At 33.4% G+C, this 10,734-nt stretch overlaps 1 protein-coding gene across 1 annotated transcript; it reads left to right on the forward strand.

The window, feature by feature from the left end:
* The first annotated feature begins 1,351 nt into the window (after nt 1–1,351).
* Nucleotides 1,352–5,005, forward strand: LOC117207283 (achaete-scute complex protein T3-like). Its single transcript, XM_033447330.1, has 2 exons — nt 1,352–2,599; nt 4,540–5,005. Exon 1 carries the CDS (start codon nt 1,645–1,647, stop codon nt 2,545–2,547), a length of 903 nt encoding a protein of 300 aa, XP_033303221.1. The 5' UTR covers nt 1,352–1,644; the 3' UTR covers nt 2,548–2,599; nt 4,540–5,005.
* The last annotated feature ends 5,729 nt before the right edge of the window (nt 5,006–10,734 follow it).

Here is a 10,734-nt window from a genome sequence, read left to right on the forward strand (position 1 = left end):
CATGCATGCACGCGCACGCTTCGTACGTAGCGGATAAAACCGAATGTTTGGTGGGGAGTGTGTAGTCGATGGATGGGGGTCGGCGCGCGCCACGACACGAGGGTGGGGAGAACGGCTCACGTCTTCCACCCCCTGCCCTCTTCGCCGCTGCCAGTATGCCCAGAACGCTGCTGCCCCCAACTTCCCTACCATTCGGGCCCACATATCCTGCGTACCCCCTTACTCCACTCGCGCGGCTAGTACCTTCTTTCCAATGTAGCATCTCTTCTGCCGCCACCCCCTCCTCCTCCCGTTCCTCTTCTTACTTCGTCTTCTTCGCCATGCATCTCCCTTTTCTTTCTCCACGATTCCTCTCTTTTTGACTTGCCCGTAGTACGTGCACGTATCTCTCTCGGCCAGCTCGTTCGGTCTCTGGACCAGCTTTTCTTTCTCCCAGTATATAACTGTTCAAATTTCGATCCCTGAGACACCGGCCAGTCGGTGGGGATGTGGACCCTTCTTGCGTGCGTGCCAGTGTTTCTCACGCGTACACAAATTTTCGGGGATCGTTGCAATGTGACTTGAGATTCGAAAACATACATATCAACGGAAGAGTTAAACACACTGAATCTGGAAGGCTAGAACCTAAAATATTATCTAAACGTATTTGCTAATTGATTAAAAGATTGAGCTTGAAATTTGAATTGATAATTAATGTTTCAAATTTTATAATAAATGACCGAATAATTTCTAGTATAAAGACGATGCGCGAAGCAAAATAATTCTAAATTCTATTTGTCAAATACTTTACTTGTCACATAAAAATATAGATTATAACCAAAAATAATATAATGTTGTGTCTTTTTCATTTAATTCGCAAAAACTTCTATGTATGCGCTTAATAATATAATTATTATTATCACTATCACGTATTATGGATGTTATTCGTATGTACATATATCATAGAAATAGACTTTCGAGCTTATATAAATGCGCAACTAAAATAAAATCCGGAGCACGCTACAACTTCCGAGAAACGAGAACCACAAGTTAAGTTATCTTACCGATAACGGCGAGGGGTATCATCTTTAAATATCCAAATCAGTAAATAGAATCGACCGGACACGCAAAAGCACGAGGGCGATTCACGAAGATGAGAATCTCGGGCGTTGTAGGGCCTTTGGATAGGTAGTGGTGGGGACGTACAGGGGTATGAGGCGCTGCAAGCCAGTAGGGTGGGAAAGAGGGGGAGAAGATGGGGGTTTAGGGCCCGAGATCGAGTATGAGGCCCAATGGAGGGGATAGGCGCGTGCCCGCCCTGGCTATATAAGGCCTCGAACCCTTCTTAGTAAGGCATTTCGGGAGCCAGGTCCGTACTGTTAGCATCAAGGGTGCGGTTTTATTTTCAACTTTCCTAATTCACGTAATCATTCGTCTCGTTTTGAACGTGTTTTATTGTTTGTATTCTACTACATTCGTTGGACGCGTCGTGCGTATTCAACCAAGGTGTTGTAAAAGAAGGGGGCTCGTTAGAGAGGGAAGCGTCATAGTACTCGGTTTGCAAACTAGTACTTTGAGCACATCGAGGATTCTATTTCTCAAGGTCATCTGGCACGCGCTGCCGCGCACTCCTGCTCTCGTAGTGGGGGGGATCGAATCAGTGATATGACCTTAGTGGAATCGAAGGAGGGGAACGTATTACCGATCATGTTGAGCGTACAGCAACAGCATCATCACCACAATCTTCACGGTTCTTCAACAACCAGTGCTCAAACTCATCGCAGCAATGTGATTGTTTCCACTAGTAGTATGCCGGCTAATGACATCAAGATTCAACAACATGGTTGCAAGCGATCCAAGATTTACGGTCAGACGACCGGTCCTTATGGTACGGTTCCTCATCAACCGGCTTCGGTTGCGAGGCGGAACGCTCGAGAAAGAAATCGTGTTAAGCAGGTGAATAATGGATTCGCCACTTTGAGGCAGCATATACCTCAAAGCGTGGCACAAGCTCTTGGAGGAAATACAGCTGGCACGCACGGCGGATCTAGAGCCGGTAGTAAAAAGCTATCGAAGGTCGAAACACTTAGGATGGCAGTCGAGTATATCAGGAGTCTGCAACGTCTTCTGGAAGAACACGACAGTGGTTCGGATGTCACGAGTGTATCTTCGCCAACGTCGTCATCGCCTTCGTCGACCTCTTCCGCCTCATCCACGTGTAGTTCCAATAATGGAATCAACGTTGAATCCAGTCACCATTCTCCCGAGTTGAGACTTCGTAGCAATGTCAACAATGAACTCCGGCATCATAGTAGCTCGGACTTGCATCGACATCAACATTTACGGCAAAATCCTAGCCCAACATTCGTACCAGCACCTTGTTCCGAAGCTTCGAGTTCGCCAACGCCGAGTTTTGTTTCCGAAGCGTCATCAGCTGGCAGTCAAGGGTACGGAACATCGGGTACTCTTTATGCGACACATTCCGATGGTTATGATAATTACGAACCTATGAGTCCCGAAGACGAAGAGCTGTTGGATGTCATCTCCTGGTGGCAACAAAGTCAATGAGAAAATCAGTGTCTACATCGGTTCCGATTTGGATCCATTCTTCACCACAAAGGTTAGTGTCGTAATTTGTTTGTTCAGTTTCTTTCTATTATTCAGTACGTTTTTTAGTCGTACCAATATTTGAAATTTTAAAATTGATTCAGTGAGACGTGTTGTAATAATTAATGTTAGTAAATACACTTAATTTATATTTTAGTTTAGTATTAATTATATTTACGTGCTCTAGCAATATTTTTCGATTATGAAATTCAAGCAAAAGATAAAATGCTTCTTTTCAACGAAATAAAATTATCTACTATGTCTTACTATCTATTAAGTGGTTGTTTACTGTAAAGAATCAATTAAAAAAAGGTTATCGTCATTTCTAATTACTTTTCTTTAATATAGAACTGTTGTTTAATATTTCTTGCAAAAACTGATATGGAAACAAACTCAAACGCTCAGTTGAAAAGAAACATTGCGTCATATTCAGAATTTTTTTCTAAAAAAGTTTCTCACCTCCCTCGCTCCTTAACGACCGTAAATTTTACTCGTGAGGTAACATCCGCGTTACCAAGGAAGTTCAAAGAAATTTCCGACCAGATTTGTGACCTTGTCCCGTCACAATGGCGCGCGCGACCCCTCGCTGAAACTCCAGCCATTCAAATCGCAGACTCCATTCAGAGGGCCACCGAGTATACATTCTAGAAGCGACGCTTTTGTGCCCGATTTCTTTCACTGTGTACTAACACGCATGTCACCACCAGTATATGTGTGCCGGTCCTTCTACCGTTTTTTCATCCCTCCTCACTCTTCAACTTTTAGAGTCGTCCAATTCGTCTCTTCTGAAAATTTTGCCACCTTCTGCGAAAGCTTAACAACATCCCGTTACGAGAAAATACGAGTATCCATTTCCCTCGGTTTCGCTTTCTTCAAATATCTTACCCTCATTTTCAGATATTATTGTCGTCCATATAATTTCTGTCACATTTATCTAGAACGCACATCATCAATGGTACATTCCATACCAGAAAGAAAATTTCAACGTAATAACTACTATAATTTTCTTTCCATAATTTAATTAACAAAATTTATATTTTTGCATTTGTATGATAATACAAAATAAATGTGTTATATATTATATTAAAAAATGCGAGTCGGACGTGTATTCGTTTTATTCAGGACATCGAGTTACTCACGTACCCTTGAAGAGTAAACAGAAACGTTGATCGTCTATCCAAGTTCAACTTTAATCTTGATAGACATAACTTTTTCCGACGTTCCATTGAAGCTTCTAACGTTTCTTCCCGCGGATCTTTTCCTTGCTTTCTATCTTCTTCTGTTTCTCGGCTCGTTCTTCTTTCCTCTCTATTTTCTCTGACTAGTCTCTCTCTCTCTTTTTCTCTTTGACAAGAGACGATTTCGTCTGCTGCGTTTAACCTGAATGCATCTTTCAGGATATTTCAGTCCCCCTTTTGTAGGTTTTTGAACCGGTACGCTATTCTTCCGTCTTTCTCTCTTCCCGACCGTCTCTACAGATTTGTTCGTTTTCGTTCTACCCATGAAGAGCCAGTCCCTTCCAGTAAAACTGCCCTTACCTGAAATCATCCCCTGCTTCTCTCACTTATATACCTGTAGTGTCTCCTTACCGATCTTCGACAATCTCAATTTCTTCACGAATAAATTTATAAAGTAGCATTACGTGGTTTTCATCAATATCGATATTTTGTGAAGTAAACGTGAAATCTGGGACCTAAGTAAAAATAATTCCCAAGTGAAAATTTCATCGTAGTTTACAGTGATATTAACACTTAGTGATATTAACAATAATGAAGAAATAAATGTTAGATAACCAACTAAACAATCAATTTGAAAATTAACTTTCACCACACATGTATTGTTCTGAAGAAATTAAAGCATTTTATCTTCTGATCGAGAATCTGTTTTAATCTAATATACGATAATCACGAATGGTACGTTAACATAAAAAATTTGTTCATTTTTATGTTACAGAAGTGAAAGAGATGACGAGTAGGAGAAAGGGCCAAAAGGAGGCGATAAATAGCGGCTGTTTCTATCCACTGTGATCTAGTCATATCAATATTGTACAGATGTAACTATACGAGACGAGAAAATTATGTCGTTTTTATTATTAGATTAATGGTAATTCTTTGTACTGGAGTAAAGATTACTTAATCTAGTACGTATAAAACGGGTTTTCAAAAATGCTTATTAGGGTAGAGAGTACGAGTATAGAAATGTCATATCTCGTCGTTAAAGAAAAATCGAACGTTTGGACATTCTCAAAGGATGAAGCATTCCTGAGTGCCTTACAAGAGTGGTTAATATTTAATAGGAAACATAACTTGACCAGTGTTCCATTCAGATAAATCATTTTATTCTTATATTTCTATTTTTAGAAGAATGTTATGTTGCGGTATTGAGAAAGATTCGATAAGAAACGTTTTAAGATATTAGGTGTTAGTACTATAAGAAGTGATTTGTTGTAAAGTTTATAAATGTTATAGAAGTTACAAATGTTAATGATCCAATCGATACTTAATGGATGTATCAGAGAAATAAGATATTTAAATTGTTTCACGTTATTATTTAAAGGAGATTTCCTTGAAAGACACATTGTGAAATATTTGATTGTATTATAGTGATTTGTAATAATATTGTACATAATGCACATAACAAACAAAATTAGAACTGATAAATTTCATTCATTAGTGTGCACATAGTTCACATTGGACTAAACTTTTATCACAAAATTTCATCAAGCTGATACCTTCTTGTAAATAGATAATAAAAAATAATTCGTTAAATATATTGAACAACGTTACGAATAATACAGAATACAAATCTCATTATTTTCCTGTGTCTCTCACCTCCTCTAATGTTTAGAAAATTTTTATTTCCGTTATTTACTAACAAACAATTCAAAAGAATATCCAAAATTATGCTTCTACTTAGTACTATTTTTACCAGTATTAACAAGGAGCTTTTTTTTGATATTTATTAATGTTCAAATTTCTGTAAGCTTCATCTTTGATTCCATTAAACGATGAAGTTCCATTAAACGTAACGTAACATGTTAGAAGGCAACATCATAATAAATGTTGAAGCAAAAGATAATATCCTTAGGAAACTATGGAATTGTACACTTATTTATTTGAGCTGCAGTCGGTAGAAATTTTCACGAAACCTAAGTTAGACCTGACTTCATCCCAGAGAAAGGTATAAATGCGTTTACTCTTGTTAAATCCGATGAAAAATCCTTGAATACTCATTGTTGTACAGTAACGGCACCTATCACTTGTAACAAATATCGATCGAAAAATCAATATTCTGCATATTCATGAAAAGAATTTCAACGACTGCCATTTTATGTTCAGTTATATTGCTGTTACAAATTGTTTGTACTAACAGATCCGATAGTTTTAGGTATAATTCAATTGGACAGGTATCAGTCACTTCAGTCGTAAAGTTTTACTGCATAGGAATAGCAACGGTGACTCATAGAGTGTTTAAAATTCATAAATCTTTATTCTAGAGTATTTTAATTAATTGGATAGATAATTGGGTAGACGAAGCATTGAGTTATATAAATTACATAATCTTATTATGCAATTTAACATTATTCTGAGGTATGTTAAATTAGATAGGTATATTACTGTTGTATAGTAATCATTTATGATAGAAAAATATGTTACCACTAAATTGTAAAAAAAGCTCTAAAGAAGAATGCTTTTTTTTTCTCACAAGTTAAATATGTAAATTTTCAATATTGTATATACGAAACTATATGAAATATAATGTACAATGAATATCATTTATAAATTCGTGTATACATGTCGATATGATATTTATTTAATATAAAATTTAAACATAGAAAAATTTCTAGTTATTTAAAATTCCAGATAAATGCAACTGCAGCTATCGTAGACTATTGAAAAATGTAATCGAAAGCACAAAGAATGTTATCATTCACCGTGTTGTTATCGCTACGTTTGATCACTGATGTCTTGTTACATTGATACGAAGAGCAAATTCACGGCACAAATCGAGCATTGTCGTTCGATATAAAGGTGTCTCTTTATTCTCACCATTAGAATCACTGAGTTAAGAAAAATAATTGATAAATTACTCGATCGAATACGCAACTTGAAACCACAGCTCTATGATTTATTAGTAGATGAAAGTGAAAGAATTTTTAAAAATTGAAATTGCTAAAACTTATCTAGGACTTTGATATACGTATATGAAGTTGCTACGTCATAACATTTATATGATTAGTGGCATTATCTTTAATAGGAATCTGCAAATTTAATATTTTGTATAAATATATTTTAAATATAAAAGTACAAATGAAGAATTAACATATACTTTTAATATTTATTTCTTGGAATTGGAAACTTTTTTATATTAATTGTATAGATAAATAACATTAGTACTCAATTTTTTAAAAACTACTAAAAGCTAAGTATATTATTATATTTTATCGGAATTTTAACTGTGTGAAGTGTCATTATAATGTGTAAAATAACATTTGTGTTTTGTATATACATACTACTCTAATATTTTTACGCTTTTGTATTTTGATAGCAATTTTTGCAAGTTTTAATAAATTCGCTTTATATATAAATTTTTAAATTAATTAATTTTTAAATTGATAAATATATAAATTTTTGGATTAATTTGGATTAAAATAGTATTAAGCTTTCATTTTACTAGTATCAAAGTTTGAAAGTTATTATAGAGCAGAAATTGCATAATATGACAATTATATATACATAATATGACAAACAGCAAATGCTTCGTGTTCCGTTTTGATTCTTCAAAAATTTGTATGTTACTTTTTTAGCAATCAAAATTTTGTGATTTTGTAATGACTAACACATCACAAAGTAAGTATATTCTTTCCTTCAAGAATTAAAAAGTTAAAGGCAATAATGGGATTGATTGTATCCTATGATAGGTGGTAATTAATGATCTATGTAAAATTTTTATGTATAGAAAAATTACAATACAATATTTATTAAGTAAAAATTGTATTTTTTAACGAATTATAAGAAAGGCTTTCATTAAAATGGTATTTATTTATTTAACAAACTGAAAATATAAGTATTTTATGAAGAATTGCAATATACTGTATTATATATACGCATTTTTTCTTCAAAATGAGCGACCTAAGATTTTCAAAATTTTAGATCCATAATTTCAATTAAGTAAGATGTTAGTACCGGCATGACTAAATATTAACTGGATACATTTTTATGTTATACAATAATTATAAACATTAATTTATACTTCTTTATTCTTTCGATGTTTTCAAAATATGTACTTGATTTTTTTGAAAAGTAGAGCTTTTATATTTTATAATTTTATAATCAAAAATTGGGTTCAAGAAACTTAAAGCTATTACAATATTTAAATAGAAGATCTGAGTTATTTAATTAATAAACAACTATATCAATGAATTATTTCCTTTTTTATTTAATATTTATATTACATTTACTACTGACTCTGCAGAGCCAACCAGCAAAGCTAATGAATTATATTGTACAATAATACGATAAATATTCAGAAAATATAGAGTATCGTAATGTTTAATGCTTTCTTTGTATTTGCAATAATATATGCTCATTAATTTAATTTTATAATACAATCAAATATATCCATTCTTATATAAATATCATGTATAAGATCATCATTTATAAAAATATTTATAATTATGAGACGTAAATATTACGAAAACCAATGTAGATATTTTATGTACATACAAAAAATAATATTGCCGTATAGTATATCTATATAATCAATTCATTTACTGCTACAATTTTTCTATAAATATGTAGATTAAAGATACTGGGTTACTTATACATATGCACGTATGTAAATGTGTTATATTTAACCGCAGATCTTGTTATACTTGCGTATTCAACGATGCATCGATTTCCGTTGATTTACGTTTTTTGCGGTTCTGAAACCGAGAAATAACCAAAGGAGACTTTCGACAGAAAAATTACTGTTATTCCGGCTGGTTATTTACTCAAAAACCGCAAGGACATTGACAGGGATAATGGGAGAGGATTCCGCCCTTCTGTACCACACTTTTAAAGTATACTGTCGCGAAAGGAAACATTTCAGGAGCGCGTATATCATCATGGGTCTAAGTTTGTAGACCACATTAAGGTAGATCGTCAGAAAAAACGTCTCCACGTCACCACTCGTTCGTTGACTATTATTATGAGTCGTTAGTACGGCGGGAACAATATTACTCTAAGAAGATGGAGTTTGCTGAAAGCATTGTGTTTAATAGAAACGTTAAGAAACACTAATGTAGCAATCTGACAGATTTTGGAAAATATTTCACGGAAAAAACTGTGAATAAGGCTTAATAAATACACAATATTAGTACGAACTTTATGTCTTCAATGAATTGCAAGCCTTTCATGCTCGATCTTGCGTACTCGCACTGTTGTATACTTATATAAATTATTAATAAACTGAAGATGAATGTATTTGATTTTAGTAAAACTGGTCTCAAATTTTAATATATTATGTCTTCTTCATAAAATAATTTGAAAAAATGTTTCTATCGAAGTTAATTAATAATTAATAAAAAATCATTTCCCCAACAGGTTGGAAAGGTTAAGTGATAAAAGTTAATGTGAACTATTATATAATTGATACATGCTCGTAATTATTTATTATACGTTACATAGTTATTTCTGATATTCTATGATATAAATTAATCCTATGAAATATTATGATTGTAACATAAAGAAACACATCTACAAATTGCATAAGATTGTTTATGTCAAAATTTATTATAAAGTATTTATACAATTTATTAACGTATTAAAATAAAAATTATTGTAGAATTTATATATGTAGTAAATGGAGAAAGAAATGTGGAAGACAATATAATATTACACACAAAATGCAAATCTAACAAATAAAAATAGATTGGTAGAATAATCAATGCAAGGGTAATTACACATACTTAAATAATGATTTCAAGTAGAAAAATTTTTACGACCACTAGTATCTAAAAATGTTAATTCATCCACTTTCTGTAATTTTGTCTAATGCCGCAATACATAGTACATGATGGATAAGCTTTTGATACTGATTGTAAAGCGATAATCGGCTGCTAGGATTATCGCTTTGATATGATGCGTGTAATCATACTTCAAACGATAAAAGGAGGATACGAACGTCTGTTTATGAGCATGAGGAATAATTACACGACACATTGTTCCAATGAAATTGAGATTTTATCATTTACCGTCCCCGAACGAGTATTGAAATTAATGGCAAACATTTCACGATTTTCTCGTTGAAGGTCACGCGAAGATCAATATATTGGACATCATTGAATTTGTTTTTTATGAACTATAAGATTGTTGTCATGTAAATATGTAGTCCCGTTTAAAAATACTTCGATGACCTTGAAATCTAGAAAAAGAGGTCAAGTTAGATGAAATATTCTGTGTATGTATCCTTATTGAATGAAAGGTACCATACGAAAATAATCTCGTACAAATAGTCAATTAGATACAAAATAATATATTTTTACAGTATGTAATATTTAAATAGAATAAGTACAAAAATACGATAAGTGCAATAATATTAGTAGTAGTAATAACTCAATTGGTATTTTATAAGACTTTTATTCAAATTTACGATCACATTACTTAAAATTACTTAAAGCGATATAATTCGTTACATTAATACATATTTCCTAGCAGCACATTTTTAATAAAAGAAAAAGAAAGGATAAGATTTGTAAAATGTAAGCTTTTAAGCTTATGGAGTGAATTTAGTAAAGGATTTAATATTTGCGAATAATTAATCATCTATATACTGAATTTTGCAATTATTTCAAGCAGTAACATGGTAGTAAATGCATAAGAGGAAACAAACGAAAAAACAAAAAAAAATTGAGTACCTTGTCTGGACAGGTAATATAAGATGACAAAATTCATCAAGTTCAAAATCAGAATTATCGCTTTATCGTATTAGTCGGCAGCGTAATGTAGGCACGCGTTACTTGGAAATCTCATGGTGAGACGTTCGGTCAAGTAAATCCTCTTATCCGCATCGATGACGCCCGACCAGACGAGGAACATGAAGATGAACGCGAGGAGTTCTCTCCGCGAAGACGTACGCAGAACGATCGAATCGCAGACTGGCCTT

This window comes from Bombus bifarius, unplaced genomic scaffold, assembly GCF_011952205.1.
Source record: "Bombus bifarius isolate JDL3187 unplaced genomic scaffold, Bbif_JDL3187 scf7180000008026, whole genome shotgun sequence".
Lineage (NCBI taxonomy): Eukaryota > Metazoa > Arthropoda > Insecta > Hymenoptera > Apidae > Bombus > Bombus bifarius.